The 22,803-nt window shown below is 38.7% G+C and overlaps 1 protein-coding gene and 1 long non-coding RNA gene across 4 annotated transcripts in view; one reads left to right on the forward strand and one right to left on the reverse strand.

The window, feature by feature from the left end:
- LOC110832621 (uncharacterized) overlaps window positions 1-17,607 on the reverse strand; it is a 62,147-nt gene extending 44,540 nt beyond the window's left edge. For both annotated transcript variants that reach the window (XR_015534898.1, XM_022069777.2), the window contains exons 1-2: window positions 16,741-17,607; window positions 17-648 (exon numbers count right to left, since the gene is read on the reverse strand). Coding sequence is in view for 1 of the 2 variants with exons in the window: in XM_022069777.2 (XP_021925469.1) it covers window positions 17-648; window positions 16,741-17,044 (936 nt within the window). In the remaining variant the exon portion in view is untranslated. The remainder of the gene's footprint in view (window positions 1-16; window positions 649-16,740) is intronic.
- The window catches only part of LOC110832624 (uncharacterized), a 149,865-nt gene that overhangs the window by 59,751 nt on the left and 67,311 nt on the right, over window positions 1-22,803 (forward strand). The window lies entirely within an intron of this gene.

Below are 22,803 nucleotides of genomic sequence, written 5' to 3' on the forward strand. Positions count from 1 at the left end.
CTGAGGTTCTACTTACATGAAGCTGATTAAGGTTGATGTCCGACCTCTCCATGCTTGTGCCTTCTCGTGGAGCCTGTGTTTCTGGGTTCTGCCTGAAGCGGCGTCTGAACTCGAACAGATTCCTCCCAATCATCGTGTTCATGACTATGATTAAAATCAGTGGTGCTATCAGAGTCACCAAGCTGTCCACAATGTTGATGATTCTCATTGTTTCTCTGTACTCCTCCAGCATATCGCATACGTCTGAACCATCTTCCTGTCTGACCAATCCGGCAGTTACAAACGAGTAAAGGTGTGACAATAGGGCGATTACAGCCAGGCAAGCGACTATAGCTTTAGCCCGAGCTACTGTGCACATATGCGGGCGATGTAGTGGGTATTGTACGGCGATGAAGCGCTCTACTGTGAAGGCCACGATGAGCCAGACGCTGAGGAAACTGCAGACAGAGCTGATGTAGACTAGCCCCTGACACCAGCCGTCCTTGTTGAATACTTGTACTCCGACATTGCTGTTCAGCCACACGAGAAGCAGCGTGGCCAGGAAACCGAAGTCTGCGGCTGATAGCGCTGCTAAGTAGTAACTGGAACTTCTCATCTTGAGGTGCGTGTTGAGGAAGACCACGCAGGATAACATGTTGCCCACCAGACCTGAAAAGGAAGATAGAATCGTCAGAAAGTGGATGACGGTGTTGTTATGAACTTTATGAAGCGGAGTACCTCGGCTAGGATGTTTCTTCAGTGTGCCACATACAAGTTTCAGGGGGTGAGGAGTGATTCCCCGGAACTTCCCTCATTTGTACATCTACCTTAATTTATTATTCTTTAAAACTCCAAACTGCGATTAGTCACCTTTATTTTGCACATCTATAATTCTCTTTGTTACTAAGCAAGCTCCTTCATAATATTGTCTACTTAATAATGATTTGTATTTGAATCTGGAATCTTTTTCTCCGTTTGTACTCCTGAGTATGTTACACATTCCACCTGATAATTTTTAAGTGCCTGATACCATTTTACCTCGAATTTGCTAATGTTACCAACATTTTGCGCCAGTTTTTCCTGTGTTTCTACATCGTGATAACTTCTGCATGCGTATAATGCCTACTAAATTTCATATTATTTCTTTCAGTGTAATTTATCTTCATTCCTTTGTTCCCTCGCCTTCTAATGTGAGCTACAATTCTGCCTTCTTCGTATACAAAATGTCCCGAAAAGATGTATACACACAACCGTTGCATACGTCAGCATTGTTTATACATATTTTTGGCACAGCCTGTACATCTGGCCCCTACTTGAGCCTCCATACTCCTGATTTCCTCTCTTCATTCACTCATATTTCCATGAAGTGCCGCTCCAGGTTCATTTCACTGAACAGTACATCAGCATTTATTACCTTCCGTTTATTGGTAAGAGCCCGTCGTTTAGTCCCTGTCATGAGCCAGATTAATCCAGTCCACGTTTCCCGTTCTGTCTTTAATAGCTACACAGTCATTGAGCATCTTTTTTCATTAACACGGTACGGAATGGGCTGTATATAAGCCGTTACGTCTAGCTACGGCCCAGCACGTAGCCGTGTGAGTCATTCTAAAATCGATCCGAGTACCGACCAGCTGTTTTCGTGGTATTTCATGTCCATTAAGGAGAATTGTGGATGGGTTCTTATTAAACGCGAAGACATATTTTTCCTCTTTACCTCATTTCGTGCCTCACAAAAATGAACCGATTATCAGCCTTGTGTCCCCAGGAGGTTAGTGCAGCGATAACACTCTTGCCTTGTGTTCAGAAGGTATCGTCTTCGAAAATCGTCATTACGTTCTAAAGTTTCCTTTTGCGGTTTTCATCAGCGTAGCAACGTATAACGAGGATGTTTTGTATACTATCTACCTTAGCTGTGAATTGACATGTACAGATTTGTTTACAATTAGAAACGTTTTCCTCATCTGAAATAGACTGACTTAAACACGTCGTTAACATCATCCGTTCTACATTCCAAATTACCGCTACGTTATGATGTCTTAATAACCCTTATTTCCAGTGAAATTTATGCCATTGAAATTTAAAAATGAGAGAAATTTGCATAACAAGGATTTTCATTGTATGAATTCGTCAAGGAAGATGAGATGGTCAGAGCATGTAGCACACATCACAGTAACGTGAAAGAATCTGACTCTTCTGAAAACGATAATGAACCTTCCAATTCCATAAATAGCGGGGAATTTCTAGACTCGCTTATGAAGAGGACTCTGTTTCATGAGGTTAGGCTGAAGTTTCAGATGACCCATTTTGAGCTACGTTTATTTAAAAAAAAAGGGGATTTGCCAAGAGTCAGTTTAAATTAATTTTTCTTGGTGTTAAAATTGTCGATAATGTTGGACTGAGGGCGACAAAAACCTGATGATAGTTCATTTAAATGCCAGTGACAGCTTTCGTTCCTTGCTTGTCTCTGCAGGCCCATTCAAGATTTGAGCCCCGTTATGTTAGAAGTGCTCTGCTGTCTCTGGATCAGGCCCTTGCAAAAATTCTCCTTACACAATATATCACATAGTAGGACAAACAATAGAAGTAATTAACATATTCATTATCCTCATAGAAAAAAATATTCTTTACAATTTCATTACGTTATTTGCTGCTGTGCGGAATAACTAATTATACAGAAAGTCGCGGCGGCCGAGTGACCAGCATTCCTGATTTGTATCTGGGAGGTCGGATATCCTAAAACGTATTTCGTGATTTTACTCAGTCGCTCCAGTCAGATTGCTGGGTTGGTATTTTAAATTAGGCTACAACCTCTTTCTTGTAGTCCTTCAGAGTTCATTCCTTGTTGTCATTCTTCCTTTCAATGATGACAGTCTGAGTAACAGACTGTCATCAAATGAATTACAAACAAATTAAATAAGATGCATGCATCAGAGTCTTGAGAAGGCGACAGTAGCTCAGTCGGTTAAAAAGTTCCCGTCTCTTATGGAACCCGATTTGTATTCGGGGAAATTCAGAATTCAATTTTCTTCTGGGTGATGAGATGATAAAGTTGCGTCATATTGTGATAAATATATATTTGTTTAAATCTTGTCAGTCTAATCACAATAAAATTCCTATTAATATTAAAATATTACTATAATTAACATTTAAATATTTGAAATATATTAAATGATGTTCTCTATCGAAATGTTCGATTTACATGTAATGATCTAATGTAAATCGAACATTTCGATAGAGAACATTATTTAATATATTTTAAATATTTAAATGTTAATTATGGTAATATTCTGGGTGATATTCTTCAGTACCACCAGGTAAATAGTGCGACAGTACTGTAAACACGCTGCAGCTGTGTCAATTGTCCTACACAGACGAAAAAGTAGTTAAATAAGTTGACGAAAATAAAATAAAAAATGTTTTTGCGCAGAGCCCAATAATAGCCGCGTACACGTGCGTAAGCTTCAATCCATTTATGCATTCCCTGTCGAGACTGAAAGATCTTATATACTGAGATGCCAGTCTCCGACTGTGGACGAGAAAAATAAACCGAAAGCTGTTAAATGGAACTGTTAAGTTTTGGCAGAATTGTATACAACAAAGCTATTTCTCATTCTCAATGATACACAAGATGTCATTGTTTTAAAGTAGTGGTATTTTCACGAATTTGTTTTTGTTAAATCTTTACTGTGTCAATTTTGAACAGTTTCTTGCGTTATAAAAGTAATTAGTTATACAAAGGGCAGACTTGCAGATCTAAAACGTATATTTGATCAACGTTTTGTCTGAAGGCGACGGATGTTAGTAATATAACAAGATGTAGAAGTTTTAGAAAAAATAAAATAAACTCGAAAATTCCATTCGTTGATTTCTCGCTATGCACTGCACCGTTTTATCACAAGAGGTCGAATGAGGTCTGGAACAGGCTAGTCGTCCGAACTGTTCTTACGCAGATACGAACCCAGGATACTCCTTATTTTTCTCGACAAATACGAGCTTCTTCTATAGATAAAGATTTTGTTCATGAGGGTACTAATTCGAAGCCTATCAGACAATCTAGGCACGTGAATTTCCTATCAAGAAATCACAAACACAGTTTTCAACAAATACATACAGCATTGCTACAAAACTTCGAGTTCCTGTTTATCATATTTTGGAATCAAATTTAAGTAATTCGTCTAAAATATGCTAAAATGACACACATAACCCACCCTAAATAACGCATCTGTGAGTACGAAAATGTGTAATGATTTTGTTATTGAAAGTTTTCTCAAACAATACGTTCAAACCAGTAATAAAAATTGGTTTCAAAGGTGAGGTGTCAGGAGTCTCAATGTTGCGTCTGCGTACTTGTGTATTCACTGTTTGAGGGCATGAATGGTTACGTTTAGTTCAGTGTTTATGAATGTTCTATGCAAACTTGAATCTGACAAGGTAATAGCATTAAGGGCAGTACGCATTTAGGTTGGCAAAGCATGTATAATAACTTTGATTACATAGTAGTGTTGATTAATACGAGGCGCGTCCACAAAGTAAGTTTCCCACTCGTCCCACAGCTAGCAAACCTTATATTGCGCGAAGCGACTGTGCGTACGTGATAGAGCAATGACGTAGCATGGCGCATGCACTAACGGTACTTCCCGCGTTCTCACAGTAGCATCGTTGTAGCTGTTGAAGATGGAGGTTCTTATTCCAGCTCCCGCCGACTGTGAAGTGCGGTCAGTAATAACGCTAGGCCGCACACGGCTCGACGGACAGCAAGTCTCCTGCAGGAGTTCAGCTGGGAGGTGTTTAATCATTCACCCTACAGCCCGGACCTCGCTCCCAGTGATTTCCATCTTTTCCTACACCTCAAGAAATTCCTGTCCGGTCAGCGTCAGCGTTTTGAGAATGACAGAGAGGCGGAGATGGTTGTCACACAGTGGTTCCAATCCCAGGCGGCAGACTTCTACGACACAGGTATTCAAAAGTTGATCCCACGGTATGACAAATGTCTCAATTCCGGTGGCGAATATGTTGAAAAATAGCTGGACACTTGCTGTATCTGTTGCAATAAATATTTCCATGAAATTGTGTTTTGTTTCTGTAAACGGTTCCAGGGAAACTTACTTTGTGGACGAGCCTCGTATGTATCGGTAACTAAAAAAGTAGGCCTGTTGGCCTTAGGCTTATGTATAATGTGTGTTTTAACTTTAAAGTCAGTCACAAATGTAACATTTATATACACCAAAAGAATTAAAATAATTTATATACACATGGGTCCTGCAAAACCTCCAGTCCGTCACAGAAGGCGACACATGCATTGTTTTGCAAGTCCGTTCCGATCGCTCCAGAAATGGCCTCATAATAACGACGAAAAGTCAGTAACGACATTAATCACGCATGTGACGAAGCGTGAAAAGTAGTGACCATGAATTTTAATAGTTTCTCCTCGGAGTTCTGATGCCTATACGAACGTTTCAGAGAAATTTTTTTACCTCCATCTTGATGGTAGAGTTATTTACAGAAGCCCCATAACCCAGAAGAACTGAATTCAAAATTTTACCACCTTGAAACCTCATACAAAAAGCAAGAAGTAGATTTTTGGAAGTGTCTGTGCGTGAGCACATTCGCAGTGTTGATTTAGAGAGGTTGTTTATTTGGCTATGATATTGGGCGCCAAGACAAAAATAGAAATCCCATTAATGTCTCACTTCAGACATCAGGCCCGGCTGACAGAATACCAGCATTACTTCCACTGAAAGCTGGCTATTAATTTGGGATTATTTTTACAATTATGTTGAGTTTCTGGCATGTGGAGAATGTGGTTATTTGAAACAGTATCAAATATTTATTCTATAACTTCGCGTAGGAAAAGGAAAGGTACGTTTATTGATGCTGTAATGCACCTTAGCTGCTTGTACTTCGGTGGTACAATTTTCAAAATTCGGCCGGAGAACATCTTTTAACCTGAGATTTCCCTCAGCGTCGTCTGCTTGCAGACTCCAATAGAACACGACCTTTCTTACCACAGTTACCTTAACTCACCACTCGTCATCGTGTTTTAGTCTGGCGGTGAATGAAATTTCCTGCTTCGATGTTGCAGCTTGCGGATAATAATCTATTCTTAGCACACCTCCCTTTCGTAAGGGAATGCCGTAAATTTATATTATCACCACGATCCGTGCGTGTGTGTTGTTGACCGATTTTCAATAAATTTGCTGTAAACATTTAATCACTGTAGATAGATAGATCCTGGGGTCTCGGGTTCGATTCCCGGCGGTGCCAGAATTTATAACTTGTGTTGGGCAAGGCCGTGGTCTAGGCAACACGGAGTTTTCCTCCGGGGGCTTCCCCGGTTTCTCCGTGGCATCCCAACAATTACTCCATTCACACACAGAAGAAGGCAATGGCAAACCACTTCTGGATCATCTGCCAAGAACGTATATGAACAGGTCCCAGTCCGAGAAAAGGATGGAAGGATCCTGTTCATATGGACCTGTCGTCAGACAGAACACTAAATAAATAATAAATAACACCAGCAGCGTCCTATTTTGTTTTCTACACTTGGTAATAACACAGTAGACGCGCGAACTTTTGAGGTGGCAGAAACTTTAGCGCCACTTAATACAGAGTCCTTAAATTACGCGTGGCAATAATCAGTTGAAGAATATGTAACTTTTGTTGTGTATTTTTAATGTAAAACAACATGGTGTGTGTGAAATGTAGTGTGGTGAAGGTAAGATCCCTGTGTGACATGTACAAATTATTTTCTAATGATTAAAGTCGAAATTGTGCAGAATAAAACATGTATTCATAGTTTAATGACGTGTAGTTTATTTGTAGTTAAAAACAGGTATTAGGTCAAGGTATTCAAGTTCTTAAAGCTGGGAAGGTCAGGAAAGTTGATTCTGTACTATTAATATACTTCATTATATGTGGATTCAAATAATACTGTGCTGCGCAGAAAGGTCTGTGCGCAACATTCTTTAGCGGTCCATGTGTGTAGTTTTATTTTGTGTGGAACCGTGTTGCTGTAAGTTATAGCACACAACAGGATGTAATCTTTGAAATAGTTTTGTGTACAGGGTGATAGGACTTCAGTTTCCATTAAAGTCGGGTAAATTCCTACAGTATTTCATGATTTAGTCATGTTACTCGCCATTTCCCTCTGATCAATTTTAATATTATCCTCCCCCTCGGTCTTCCGAGTGGTCACTGCTCCTTAAGGTTTTTTAACCAAAAATATGTAGGCATTTCTTATCTCCCCATGCATTCTACACGCCCCGTTCAACTCATTATTATCGTAATAGTATTTGGTGAAGAGTACACTCTCTAAGACCCGTGACTTTAATTTATATAATTTCTGTCCCTGAGGAAGTCTACAAAATTTGTCTTGGACGTGAACTGAAACGAGTGAAGGTTTGTGTCAGCTCATTTGACAAAACTGACGTATCACATGGAATGGTAATCGATTTTTTTTTGTTATTTTAAGGCTTTACAACCGAAGAACGTCAAACGAGATGGGCAGATATGTTGAATTCCGAGCAGGGTAGAATTTGTATTGATAAGATAGTGGCGTGTTTCATGCCCCGATCTGTACATTTGTGTGGTGGGAGTTACGGAAAGCACGAAACATGGAAGTGAGCGTACCCAAATAAAAAGTCTATATTCAACCGATTGCCAATCTGATGGTCTGTATTAGGCATTTTACCACTATAACATGTAGCTTTATGATAACAGATTTCAAATAATTAACCCATGGACCTAGCGAAGTAATTTCTCTGACAGAGGGTATTTGACTGGGTGTAAAATAGTGGATTTGCTGTAAACCTGAACAGAATGAGAGTAATTTCATGAATACAGTTTGCTAAAATGATGTTTTCATTAATTGGAAACACCGATAGATTCAGATGGTCATGACGTTTCCTATTGGGAATAATTCTCCCTGATGATGAAGGCAGCAAGCACCCCTGAAACTTCGGTAAACTTCTATCAGACAATGGGATGCAACATCCCAGATGACATCATCTTCACATATTACTCTAGTCTATATTTAATTTTAATCATCCGGTTTTCTTAAGTGGCGTCCAAGTTGTTTTCATTGAGGCTTGAAAGTAATAGTAAATTCCTCATGAGAATGTAAGACTTGAGGTTCTCACAGCGGTGAGTATGAAGATATCCGTCTTCTGGGTTATTGCGCTGTGTAGTCTGGTCGATGTTAACCAACGTTTCAGAGGTCATACTGCCTCCGTCATCATCGCCCTGATGACGGAGGCAGTATGACCTCTGAAACGTTGGTTAACATCGACCAGACTACACAGCGCAATAACCCAGAAGACGGATATCCTCATGAGAAGTTACTAGCCGGCGATGGGACCGCCAACCTTTAGCATCGGGATTTATTTCCGTGTGGGAGTGAAGACTGGACAATGAAAGACGATATAAAACCAAAATATCAGCCGCTGATATGAGATTCGTAAAAAAAAAGAGCCAAATACTTCAAGATGAAAGATATAAGAGACGAAGGCAAATTGAAATGTATAAGAATATAATCTGTATTGCGCAAATTTGTGAAGTATAATTCTAATTGGTTTCCATATATCAACAAAAAGCGGAAACAAAGATTTCCCGAAGTAATAAAATTTTCAAAATAGTGCGGAGTAAGGAATCGAGGACAGAATTTAAAAATGATTTTTGACTGCTGAGGCCGGAACAGGCCAGCAAGTGGATATCACTAGTATTATATTTGATTTTTTGGAAAAGAGTTCGAAGTAAAATAACATTCTAAACGGAATGGTAACCTACATTTTCTGACTCTGCTTTGCCCAATTTCAACACTGATATAAATTTTGCGAAAGCTTCAAAGTCATGGGACTGGTTTAGCCGATCCGTTCCGTCTTTCTCGAAATTATTCCCGTCATCTCTTCCGCGTCGTGTTGGTTTACACTCCCGACCCAAGAAGCTCGCATCCTGTCTTAATATTCACGGTAGCTGACCTTTATAATTGACGCACTGAGCTTATATCTCAGAAGCTCTCCGTTTGTTCTGTTTAGTTCTGTATGCATTACATTATACTGTAAGCTGTGTCGCATAACTGCTTGTAAGAATCACATTTATGCAGGTCATATTAATACAAAAATTATACGCAAATTAAAATACAGGGAGATGGGAATCAAAACATAAACTACATGGGAATTAAAATTCGGGCGACATAGAAGTGAAAAATAGACTTCGTAGAAAAATAAATATAAGCCACTTTGAAGCTAAAATAGACGCTGAGTGGAGATTAAAAAGTGTAACTGCTTCATTCAAGACTTGTGCTAGTGTGCGGTATCGTATAGGCGGATTGTCTATTCCAGGTTATGTGCAGTAGAATGACGCCAGGATGTTCCTCGTTTGTCCTGCGCCTGTGTTGCTCAGGATATGAACATCATTCCGCTCGAATCTTCTTCATAATGTAAACCTTAAGACAACACAAAGTCTTTGGATTATCGCTTCGGGGATTTGGGTCTGGAAACCTATGTTTATCGCGGCACAAGTTTCAACAAACAAACACGGGCTTCTCTATCCCTGTTAAACGGAGTACCGTACCCAATTCCCGGGAACCACTGTCTGCATTTCGTTGATGTTTTACAAGTATTTCTATGAAATAGTCTATTGATGTGGAAAATTAACTTTCTTGATTGACTGAATCTTAAAAGATTTGTCGTCTCTTCATTTGTATACAAGGGAAGAGAGCTTACTTTCTTCTGATACCACAGATCGTCTCTTGCCATTACCATGAGTGGTTGTAAAAGTTAAGGCAGTTATCAACTTTTGAATTTAAAAAGTATTTGGCACAGGAATTATATAGATACGCAAAAAAAAATTCCATTCTTCAAGTGATATGAAGGAAGTTTATACTTTCTGCTTCACCAAGAAACCGGAATTTGTTCTTCGCAATGTACAAGCGACATTTTTTTTAGGAATGGCCTTGTAATCCTGGGGTCTCGGGTTCGATTCCCGGCGGTACCCGAATTTATAACTTGTGTTGGGCAAGGCCGTGGTCTAGGCAACACGGAGTTTTCCTCCGGGGGCTTCCCCGGTTTCTCCGTGGCATCCCAACAATTACTCCATTCACACACAGAAGAAGGCAATGGCAAACCACTTCTGGATCATCTGCCAAGAACTTACATGAACAGGTCCCAGTCCGAGAAAAGGATGAAAGGATCCTGTTCATATGGACCTGTCGTCAGACAGAACACTAAATAAATAATAAATAATGTATTAAAACAGCCCGCGAAAATATACTTTTAAAATACACAAAAAATCATTTACAGACTTTGTATGGCGTTACAGAATGTAAAAATATATAACGTACGCAGCCCTATACAGTAATTGGATTGATTTCGAAATCACACTTGTTAGTTTAATACAATACGATGCGCAAATATAAACTACACAGGAGCTTCAACCGATTGATATAATGCTGGTAATCCGAGCTTATAATGTTGTTCGCTAAGAGTCTAGGACGTTCGATCCTTCGTCGTAGCTGTCCCACTAAATCAACAGTTCGTTGGCGTAATACACTGTTACTCTCAGTGCTTGCTATATAATTTATTATTTTACATCACGTTTTAGACAGCACATGACTTCCTTATCTTATTGAACGTGGATAGATGTGTCATGTGACAAAATAACTAATTAACCCGTTGAACCCAAGCTCAACTAAAAAATATTTAATCATTCATTTCTTACCTGAGAGAAAACACAGTACGTCTCCATAATCACATCGTAGCACCTTGTGTCAGAAATAAAAACGAAATCGTGTTTAATGACGACTAATGATCTGAAGATGGGAGTGAAATTATTTATTTATTTAGTGTTCTGTCTGACGACAGGTCCACATGAACAGGATCCTTCCATCCTTTTCTCGGACTGGGACCTGTTCATATACGTTCTTGGCAGATGATCCAGAAGTGGTTTGCCATTGCCTTCTTCTGTGTGTGAATGGAGTAATTGTTGGGATGCCACGGAGGAAAACTCCGTGTTGCCTAGACCACGGCCTTACCCAACACAAGTTATAAATCCGGGCACAGCCGGGAATCGAACCCGAGACCCCAGGATTACAAAGCCAGCGTTCTAACCACTAGACCACTCTGTCTCTGTGAATGTTGTGCTGCACAAAGGGCAGTGTTCAACATAATATCTGTTTCATGCATCTAACATTGTTACAGACGGTTAGGGAAATTCAGTTTTACTTCGTTGTTACGGGAAAGCGGGAAGAAAGTTTCAAAATATTTGGGTCAGGATATACGGACACAGACGAATTTCAAACTATGACATCCTAAACAAGAGACGTACCCGAATACTCTTGAATTATTAGTCTGTATGTATTTAGTATAATTGTATAATTCTTAAAGCTACAGTGCCTTGATCACTAGGATACTGGGATCGGCGGTTCGAATCCCACTCAAGACAAAGATGTTTGTCCGTGTCCTTCTGTGTTGTGTTGCCCTGTATAAGTAGAGGCCTTGAGATATGCTGATCACTCATCCAAGCATTCCTACCACATATCTAAATAGATAAAGTAACCTCCTATAGGTGAGAAGGCCAAGGTCCGTTCATCTGATGAATTCATTAATTTAATCTCGATAGAACCTTCAATTCATTTCACTTTCAAATTTTTAAGTGTTCACATCGATTTCACTGGGCTGGAATAGGGGCTACGTTGAATATATTAATGAAATTTGGAAGGAATTTTGATGATTCTACAGTGTCTATTAAAAACTTTGTTCGATAGTCTTCAGTTTTACCACGGGTGTGCTGTACCGAATTAAACTATGTAATGAAGACCTCGCAGTGATAGTAAACAGAGTTGATTCTGTTTTACACATATTGTTTGAATTACGAGGCTTTAAAATGCCCATATACTTAGGTTTTTAATAGCACGTTGTATGGCACTCTTGTGCGAATTTTGAGCTCTAAAACATAAAACGCGTTAAGTACAGAAACAAAACATAGACTGTCGACCTGTGGACCTTAGCTCACACACTGTAACAACCCAGAAGATCAACATCGACATTTTCATCGCAGTGATAATTTCAGATCACATAAAACATATATTCGTTAACGCAATACGAGATTCTAAGGGACATGAGAACAGACCGATATTTCTTGACTGTGGTTGCCAATCACTACTTTATAATTGCTTCAGAAACTTTCAGTAGCACAGTGTAATTTTAGATTTCTTGGTCAGAGATCCTTTTGTACTTATACGTTTTAATACTTCCTACCGTTAGGTATAATTTCGCAGATTTGTAGAGGAATTTCGTTGTAATTTCGCAGAACGTAAGCAAAATAAATATATATGGAAAGAACAATGAAAATTAGATTTGCTGTCAGTTTAAAAACTGTAGTTTCATGACAACTGATAAAATTCTCATGTACTTCACGGTCTTGAAACTATATTTGCTGTTGCAGTTTTAAAAAGCAGTTATATAACAAACCTGTTTTAATTACAAATAAATATCGTCTGGTTTTTACGATGTGACTACACTCATGAGTTGTCAGTCTACACACAGTATTACATAGGGAGAGCATGTAATTATGTTTACATTTTAAATTAAAATGCGATATGGATTTCTAGGCGTTGAGGTTGTGCTGGAAAGTACACGTTCGATTATTTGTAATGTGTGAATGTTACATAATTGCTATACGTAAGTATACACCGACAAAATGTTATTAATTATGGTTTGGTGTGAGTCCGTAGATGTTGGCTGGGTTCTCGGCTGCTGCCTCCATCATCAGGGTGATGTATTGTCCTGATGATAGAGGCAGCAAGGACCTCTGAAACGTTGGTAAACTACACGACGCTACAACCTTGAAGACTGCCATCTTCCAGTCTGCTCTCTTACTGCCACTGTCCCAAGGCCTAAAGCAGCAATACTCTGCTTGTAGCTTTGCAAATGGGTCACGTAAACATGACGTTGTAGCAACAGTGACAGACATTGATTGCTACAGTTACGAGTGGAAACAAACAAACAAACAAACAAACGAATGAATACAGAGGCTCAGAACACAGACAGTGGTACTTAAGGGCAATTTATGAATTTCCAAAATGTTGTTTATTTCTTATTTAATTCTTTGTATTTTATTTCTATTCTATCCCTCTATTATTAGTCTGTTCGTTTCTTGTATTTTATTCTGTTTATAACATTATGTACATGTTACCGTAAAAGCCCGAATGTTGGTGTAACTTAGGATTTACCAGACAAACCTAGGTTTTACCAAATAGTGTTGGTAAAAGGCTGAAAAAATGACTACTCGCGTCTTATTTCGGGATTCTATCATTCACTGTTGGTAAAACCCCATTTTCGTGGTTTTACAATTCACCGCTATTGCAACGGCTTAAGACGTGTCAAATGGCTGACAGTGATAAATTTTCGGTTACGTAAAAGCAGGAATATGTTGACCAGCTGAAGGTCTTTGTCCTGCACAGACTAAGAAATAACATTCCTACCACCTTCGCTGAGCATTGACACTTTAACGTCAATATATTTATTTAGGCGTAACGTGGCAAAGGTCAGATTTGCGTTGTTGTTGTGTTTTTTTTTTTGAACTTTCAAGTTAACTCAGCCTGGAAGTAGAAAGGAACGTGATTTTCCAGACGATTCTCTGCAGTCCTTGACATTGGTGGATTTATCGTACGAATCCTGTGTTGGCCATAACATATTTTCTTGCATTTTTCTTATACACGACATGTCTTGAGTTCGATATACTCCTATTTTGATTTTGATTACACTGGTAGAGTTCTTTTATTGCTTCTATTTAAAGATTAATCTCCACTCGTGACAAATTTTTATTTTAAGACTATTCGTCACTAATCTTAAAATAAAAAATGTTTTAGTAAATCTGTCCTTGTGTCGATAACCAACCACCAGAAAAAGTTAGCCAAAACGTCGTTTAGGCCGTATCAGATCCAAACGGAAATGACTTCTTGAATGCAGGCTGAATCTGGCGGTGGCCCTCAAAGGGTTATAGTAAGTACGGAATCTCTTTATCGACTGGTCTATCTTGCTAAAACGTCTGGTGTTTCTTCTTTTAAAACATTTGTTTACACTTTTGTTTGTGTGTATGAATACCAAGTGAAGACTTAAGTGCTTGTAAACTGAAAAGGAAACTACGGGTATTAAATCGTTTAATGATGTTCTTTAACTGGTGAAGTTATTTAGCTTCTGTGATTATGATTTTCGCTTTAGTCAAGACGGAGAATGTGATAGGATATAAACGAACGGGATCTAAGCACCTAACAAACTATTGCGGGCGTACAATTTTCGCTTTAAGTCCATAAGCCATTAGCTTTGTAACGATAACGCAGTTCGGGAGGCTGAAATCAACTAATAAACCATAGCAGTTAGTCAGTAATCATATATTAATTAATCCTAGGACTGTCTGTAAGGTTACTTTATACGTACTTAAACCTCTCTTCTACTCTGAATTAGTTAGGGGAAAGGATGTCCGCAAGGTTCTTAGTCTTTGAACTGTTATTGTCCCTGAAAGCAGTGTAATTCCAGAATTTGATAGCATAAATTTTAATTACGTAACGTCATTAATATAGCTAGATGCCTCCCGCGTGTAGTGTTTTAAGGTCTCGACTGTAATTCGCATGAAAGTTTAACGATGTTGTTCTTGAAGATGGTTGTCTTCCAGGATGTTACGCCGTCCACTCTGGTAGAAATTTAATGACGTTTCACAGGCTCTTACTGCGGAGGCCTTTGCACCGAGTGCCTCTGAAACGTCGGACAGTTTATAACAGACTGCACAGTGCAACACCCCAGAAAACAACTTCATAATCGTTTACTTGAGAACCTGAAATCTCGCTTTCTTATTTGTCACACATTAGACTCCCTGGAATAGACTGGGTATGGCAACACGACTCCGAGAACAGTTAGATCTGAGAAGGAGGAAGTACGAAGAGTTGGTTACAGAATGAGGATCTTTCCTCCAGATATCATGGTTGTCAAGGGTGATGAGAAATTGATATAAAATTTTAGTAGAGAAACATGGAAGGAAGATATCGCATGGGATACGTAGGCTTATATGGAGGATAATATTAAAATGTATCTGCATCTGCAGGAGCAGATCGTGCCTGGCGTTGTATTCATGACGTTGAGGAGGGAGGCAAGGAGTATCCTCAGTTCGCTCTATGCTCCGTACTTTGTTTCTTCTTTGAAACTAAATGTAGTTGTATATTAAATTCGTTGTTTGTCTGACAGCATTATACGCGTTCTCTGGTGCGCAAGACTTTTGCCCTTTATTCTAAGGGAATCCATTTATATAAATTATGAAAACTTCAATTGTTTTGTACGGTTTTGGAGCTACTTTTCTACGACGTCACACAGAGTTTCTTCAAACACACAGTCTATAATGAAAATGTTTCTCGTTTCCGGGATCCTTAAAATCACTTTTCATTTCCGATGTGCCATGATATGAACAGGGAGTGGAGTCCTTAATCCGCAAGAAGTAAATGCCAGGAAATATGACATATGTAACCTTCCAAGCATTGTCAGGGACTACAGGTTGGGGGTCGCGTATTCGAATGCCGGGCTGTTGGCTAGAAGTCAATACAAACCCGCAAGGTCCTAAGACCAGTCAACTCGATCAAGACTTCTCAGGTCCGTCCATTCAACCTGAATGGACTGTTTAACCGCATAATTTCAGGAGAACGTTATGGTTATCTCAGTGGTATGCGTTGTTCGTATTTAGAAATGTCATAGTTCTAGCTTTCTGTACGCGCATGATTGAATCAAAGAACGGTTTATGGGCTCAGTGCGTTTGTGTGCCCATCCGTCTGTCAATTTGAACGGACATACGTGTATACAAACGGAATGTGTTTGTTCACGTTCTCACCCACTGGAATATGTACTCGACCATGAACATCGCGTTTCTCAACTGCGGAGCTGTTTTGTCGCAAAATGTTTTGAAATTTTACGTGACAGAATGTGACACACTTGTATGTTCTTGGGCTAAATGGCTCGATTGTGATCGAACGTTAACTTATTAAGCAGGATACACCATATTGATAAATGTACCGAACGGAAACTGGTGAAACATATTTTTTTAGTTTCAGAAGACTTTTATTTTTAATTATCAAATATCAACTCCTGGTTAGGTCTGTATTCTAAGCACGCATCTTTTAACACTTGTTACATTTAGACCCAACACGTTAACATTTATGAACGATATTTGTTACAAAGGAGTCCATTTTTACACAATTTTCCGTTTGTAATGGAGATATATTTACCCCAAAGACAAAAATTTGGAAGGAGTACCAGCCCAAATTTACGTAAATTAAACACACAGCTGAAAGTGATGATAGATAAAACGATTTTCTGTATATCGTCGACGCCTCACGTTACAATAGTAACTGTAGCACTCCAAACGCTGATCATAGTAAATGTACCATAGTCAAAACCTTACAGGATAGTGGTATAATAAGCGAACCATTACCACAAAGTTAGGTTAGGTTTTAAGTTCTCACGGCGGTGAGTATGAAGATGGCTGTCTTCTGGGTTGTAGCGCCGTGTATGGTCTGGTAGAAGTTCACGGACGTCTCGGATGTACTTGCTGGTTCCAACATCAGGGCGATGATGGAAGCAGCAATCACCTCTGAAACGTCTGTAAACTTATACAATACCACACGGCGCAAATTCTAGAAGACATCCATCCTCGTACTCACAAAACTTTGCACAATAACATTTCATAAACAGATTTTGAATCTCTGAAATTGCACGGGCATACCTGTGAGAATGATGGTCGGTATGTAGTACAGATGGAAGAAGTCGAGGACCCCCAGAAACGGGAAGCACTCGTCAGGAACTACGTCCCCCGTCGAAGCAGGGTCGTAGTTGGACGGCATGTCCGGCCACGAACTGTTCCACCACGAGACGTTATGTGCCCGCAGACGTCTGAGCAAGTACACGTCGTACTGGTGGCTCGAATTGTCCATGGACGGAACGTGAAGCCTGCTCAACTGGTGCAGAAGATCCCCCAAATTCATGATTCTAAACAGTGGCTCTACTTCGTGATCGTTGGACTTAGGCATTTCGTCGTATTACACGATTCACTGCTTCATTACGAATTTCAACATGTGCAGAAAAGAGACGTAAGTTCGATGTGTTCTTCAAAGCCACTTCAACCACTTCTTGAGCGTTCGTTCTGCTTTTTATTCTATGAATGACGTCGCAAAACTATTCTAAGAAGAATCAACGAACGAATCTACTATTTTTATATGTATTACGCAGTTTGTGTTATATAAGCATTTACGTATATATTTCCTGTGGAATAAAGCAAATATTTATCTTGCATAGAGTTACAATTTTATAAGTCATGTGTTCTTTCAAATCTAATAAATGTCTGTCAAACTTTACCAATCGCTTTTGTCCATACGATGTTCACCACTGCTCATTTAAACAACAGAAAGTGGTATTCACGCTCGAAGTCCGCAAGAGTCTGTTTAATAGCGGAAAGATGTACCATACACGTGTACGTTTCAAACAATGTATCTTCATGTATAGAAATGCTCATTGTTCTTCTGATGAAGCATCGAATCTTCAACTTGTCACTGCGTGGCGGCTACCAGACGACGAGGCGCTGTCGTGAGAGCTAGTGGCGAGCGGAGTTTTGATTTCACCGGGCGCTTGTGTGTTGCGACGAAGGGGGGGGGGGCACCTCTAGATGCGCGTGCTCGTCGGGAAGAGCTTCTGGAAAACTTGCCGTAGCTTCGTTTCGTCACGAGCTTTGTTTTACACGTCGATCTAAGTACTTTTCTTATGCCAGAGGGCGACTTTTTTCGTACTGGGAGGAATCGTGTACGCATTGGCAGGCACACGAAATAATGGTTATTTAACGATGCTGTATCGACTGTACGCGTCATGTTAGCATAGAAGGAAGTGAGAGGATGACAATGAAGTTGATGGTGCGTAGATATTCTTCCTGAAAAAAAACTGGTATACTTTATTCAGAATAAGTACAGAGTGGAGGTGATATAATGTATCCATTAAGCCATAACGTACTTATTATTGGCGAACTTAAAGTTACTGGCTCAGTATAAACGTGAAAGCCTGTGGTGTATTTGGTCAATCATTTGACCGAACGACCCAGATTTACGGTTATAGATTCGCAGATGTCAGACGTAGTGGAACTGTAGTAGGTTGAAGTGAAACCATATTCTCAGTTATTGACACTAGTATGACTACATGAAACAACATCTTCAAAGTTCGTAAACACCGTATTGAAATAAATTACAAACTCGTGACTTAACTACCTTGTTTTCTAAGTCTGATTGGCCAGGTACGTTGTTAGTAATGTAGGCCTACGTATGTTAAAACCAATTACATCTTGCAGTTTGCTCGGCCCCTATAAACCTTACCTTCACAGGGCCACCAATTAGACCTCTCTATTTCCGAAGTAACATTAAAATTATTTTCTGAAAATACGCGCCTGGAGAAACTTTTTATGCCTATTGTACGTGCATGTGTGACTTTCCTTCGAAATAACTTTCTAATTAATAAACATATTATTATCAGACTTGGCAAGAATATCATTTCATTGGGAACCATCCTGCTTGTAGAGTTGTTAATTACCAACCATTGAGTATTCGCCATGGAAACCGCGCGAACGTCTAAAGTTGAAGCGACGTTAACGTCTTTAAGATTAGTACTCTCACAATTTGGTTGTTGATAGACCTTCGAATATATTTGGTAGTTATTAACTGAAATTCTTTACATAGTTTAATATGACTTGTCATAAAATATAGAATCTACATTATTAAACTTTCGTTTGTTGACGGTAACCAAGGAGATATTAGTATACGTAGACCCACATGAATTGTACTATGGCAGAAGATCTAAAACAGATGTACAGATATTTTAATTGAACACGTGGCTACTCTGCCATGATATCAAGTTGTGTGATAGCTTTCAGTTAAAGAGGGGGGGGGGAGTAGTAGCAATGCATATAATGCACAGAATGTTATTAATTTATGCTGCAATTATCAGTTCATGCGCCTTCATCCTGTTTGTGTGTGTGTTCATGTTAAAGAATGAGCAAATGGGCTCATATATTTTCCTAGAAATTATTCTAAAAAACAGTGACTCTTAAATAGGTTCGATGTCGAAATTGAATAATAGACACTAAGACTATGTTTAGAATTTTTTAAAATCAATATTTCGAAATTTTAAAAATTACGTTCCTTTCAGTTCCATGCGAAGAATTATTTGACCTGGATAAAATATTTTTTTCCCCGAAGAAAATATTATTATTTTGGACCGATATTCATTATTAAAGTGCATTTATGGATATCTGTGTACGAAATATGTTTATGTGTGCTACAAATTATTAGTATTTCAGCTTGCCGTGTTTTGCATTAGAGTAATTTACTTTGCCATGTTATCACTTTAGCTTTTGTTATGACAAGTTTTTATTTCTTGTGACTTGAATCATCGGATTTTGACGTTTTGGAGATTTCAGTAACGGAGAACTTTTGAATGTAGGCCTACTTCATACCTAGAACCGGGTTTAGAAGTACTCCTACGGGCTAGAGTTTTGTTCGCTTGTTTAGAAAAGCCAGGAAGATACACGGAGGTTTCAGATATTTGTTACTGGAAATCTGAGAATTTTACAGGACGTTTCATATAAAACGCAGAGCTAACTGCGTTGAGCTGATCTTTTCACACTTAAAAGGATTACTCACAGTAACGACCTAGGGTTCATTTTAGTCCTTTCTTCATAGAACATAGAACATAGACTGCAGCTTCATTCATGATTGACAATGCTTTATTTTCCTGTCGCATGTACAATGTTTTGCGTAAATTCCTACGATCTACGAATCTAAAGAAAATTGCAATGTGTAACGCATTTTGTGTAGGGTGAAAGTGAGGGAGTCGATATTTCGACTTTTGCTCGTGATCGTTTATTTCAAACAAATAGTGTGAGGGGTCCAGCACACCATAGCGGACCTTTGGCTTTGATAAAAGACGACACATCCCTTAATTAGTTAGTCAAATGCTGCCTTCTCAACAAGGACGCTGCTCAGTGGAGTTACTTATTAATACGAATTACTGTTTGTGGAACTATAAATTAATGTTTCAAAACCTTCCAGCCTCACTGGGTTAAGGTTACCTTGCCTGAATAATTTATAGTCTGCCTGTTTGAAGGAGTACGTACCAGCAATCAAAGGAGGCTGTCCGAAGCTGTTTGCTGGTCATTCGTTGGTTGTTCAAATAAAGATCTTCCTTGCCAAGGCACAAAACAGGGAATTCTGGAGAAAGCTGAATAATAGTAGGGAAAAAAATATAATGTGAAATATTCCAGGAAAGATGTTTATTGCTTCGGTACTAAATTTCATATCTCTGCTGGGGCTATGAAGTCTGTGACGGGTTTGAGAATGACAGTGAAAACGTGAATTTTCGGAATGACCTTGGCCTGTTTTATTGATTATTCTAGAGATTATATAAAACAAAGGTCTTTTGCCCCTTTTTAAAAACAATGCACTGGATTTTCTCTGTCTCTCAGTCTGTCTGTCTATCAAGACGTGTGTGAAATCGAAATATTCCACAGGGTGGCATCACTTCACCTGTTCTTTCAGTTTCAAATTAAACGAAGTTGGATTAAAGTGGCTGTTAATAATAAGAAAATGAATCCGGTTAAATATGATCTGCCAAAATAATTGTAGCTAATTATCGTTGATATCATATTACGTGTTTTATTTTAACACATTAAAAATATTTTTTTGAGTTAGTATCATTTTATCGACAATAATAATGTTCGTGTTGGAGAAAGTCGTTTTAGGTTAACTGTTTGTTTCATTTCCGAATGCTCTCCACAAATTCAATTTGGCATTGGAGGTTCACAGTAAATGTTATACTCTATTTGTCTTTGTGACCATCGCTTCCTTATAGGTTTTCGCATGAATATTAAAATGAATTTTACACTACACTACACTCATGTTTCCAGCGTTTTCTTGCCGAGTGACTCTTACACCTGGAGCCCTAAGCCAGTGGTCCCCAACGCGGTGCCCAGGGGCGCCAAGGCTTTTTTTTGGGTGCCTGCGTTGATACGGAAAGAGGTTATACTGAATAATGAAGGCCGTTCAACCATGAACATCATAAAATCAAAGCACGGATCTCGACTTACTGACGATTTTGACGATTGTTTGCGGGCAGCAACATCATCCTACACTCCCAAATTTGAAAAACTGGCCGATGAAATGCAGTGCCAAACATCACACTAACTTCCCACTTGAGTAATAATAATTTTACTTATAAAAGTACGTATTTTTTATTGCATGGTTTCTTGTATCATTAAACGTCGTGTTGTCTTATGTATTATTTGGTGTCCATATCTTATTTGTCCAGAGAAAAGAAAATTTCGCTTTGTTAATTGATTGGTGCCCGCCACGTTCTCATAAACTCTCAAATGTGCCCGTAGGCACAAAAGGGTTGGGGACCACTGCCCTACGCTATTCAGAATCCAGTGTCGAAGTGTTTATTTAATTTCCTTACAGGTTTCGTTATTCACTTTAGACAGAGAGGGAGAAAGAATTTAAACACAGATGCATTTCCAAGTATAATTAGTTAAGGAGCAATTTGGCTGCGGAAGGAAACAAAATAAACAACCAAAGGGGCAGTAATTTATGTTAATTAAGCTCTGGATAGTTGAAAGCACACAGCATTCTACATTTACTTCTAGATATTTGATACCAACTTGCACCCTGCGAGAATTTTTACAGCTATCTAAACTGGCATGAGTTCAGACACCTATAGTTCGCCATAAAAAATGTGAAAAATGACCTTGAAGTGACCTCGAAATTTTCAAACGTCCATACAAGACGCCCCAGGGCTGATATTGTCCTTCACTTGACATGTCCTTGACAAATCCGTCAAATCAATTTGACATCAATCTGGTAATTCAGAGATCTATAATTCCGAGGAAATAAGCATGAGAAATATTTTTTGAAACAATCTGTAAAAATTTAAAATCTTATATTCGGCAAGCCCTTGGGCTGATATAGTCGTGACCTTGAACACGCGTGACCACAATTTGACGTGAAAATTGTCATTGACAGAACTATGGTTCGGTAGAAATAAGGATGAGAAGAAACGAATTAGAAATGACCTTGAATGTGTCAAATTCATGTTATAGCCAAAGCTTCGTGCCGATACTGTCTTGACCTTGACATGAAAACGAATAGTGAAAATTTGCTTTTACTACTTGCGAATAGCATGTTCTTTGACATAGAATTAGATCTAGACACAGGTTTCTCATTATTGTAATTAACAAGTATGTGAATGAAATGATTATGCCTTTATAACCAAACTTACTTATTCGATGGAGTAGATTTATTTTTGACAATCTGATAGTCGCTTAACTTGTCAATAATCTACCCATTTTTTTATAAAATCTGTTTGCATTGTTCATAAGAGTCTGTCACTGGTCCATATTTTTAACCATATACATTTAATCTACAACTCACAACAACTTTGAAATATATTTTAATATTATCCTCTCAATACATATTGGTCTTCCATATGGTCCATACATTTTAGATTTTTGGACGAAATACTTTTATGCATGTTATATTTTCACACGTCATGTGAAATGGCAAATTACCGAGGACAAATGCGGACATGTTATATTACATGAAGTCAGCATTAATATGTTCAGTCTTTTCTTTACACTTCGAAAAAGATTTCTTTGAAGTGCTAATTATGATCGTCCATGCATGTGTCAAATGTCTTTTTCTGTGTTTTATAGCTGAATCAGTTACAATTACTTGACATGTGATCGCTCTGTCAGTCACTC

Source organism: Zootermopsis nevadensis, unplaced genomic scaffold (genome assembly GCF_977971745.1).
Source record: "Zootermopsis nevadensis isolate Lab colony 2312 unplaced genomic scaffold, Znev_1.0 Znev_ptg000012l, whole genome shotgun sequence".
Taxonomy (NCBI): domain Eukaryota; kingdom Metazoa; phylum Arthropoda; class Insecta; order Blattodea; family Termopsidae; genus Zootermopsis; species Zootermopsis nevadensis.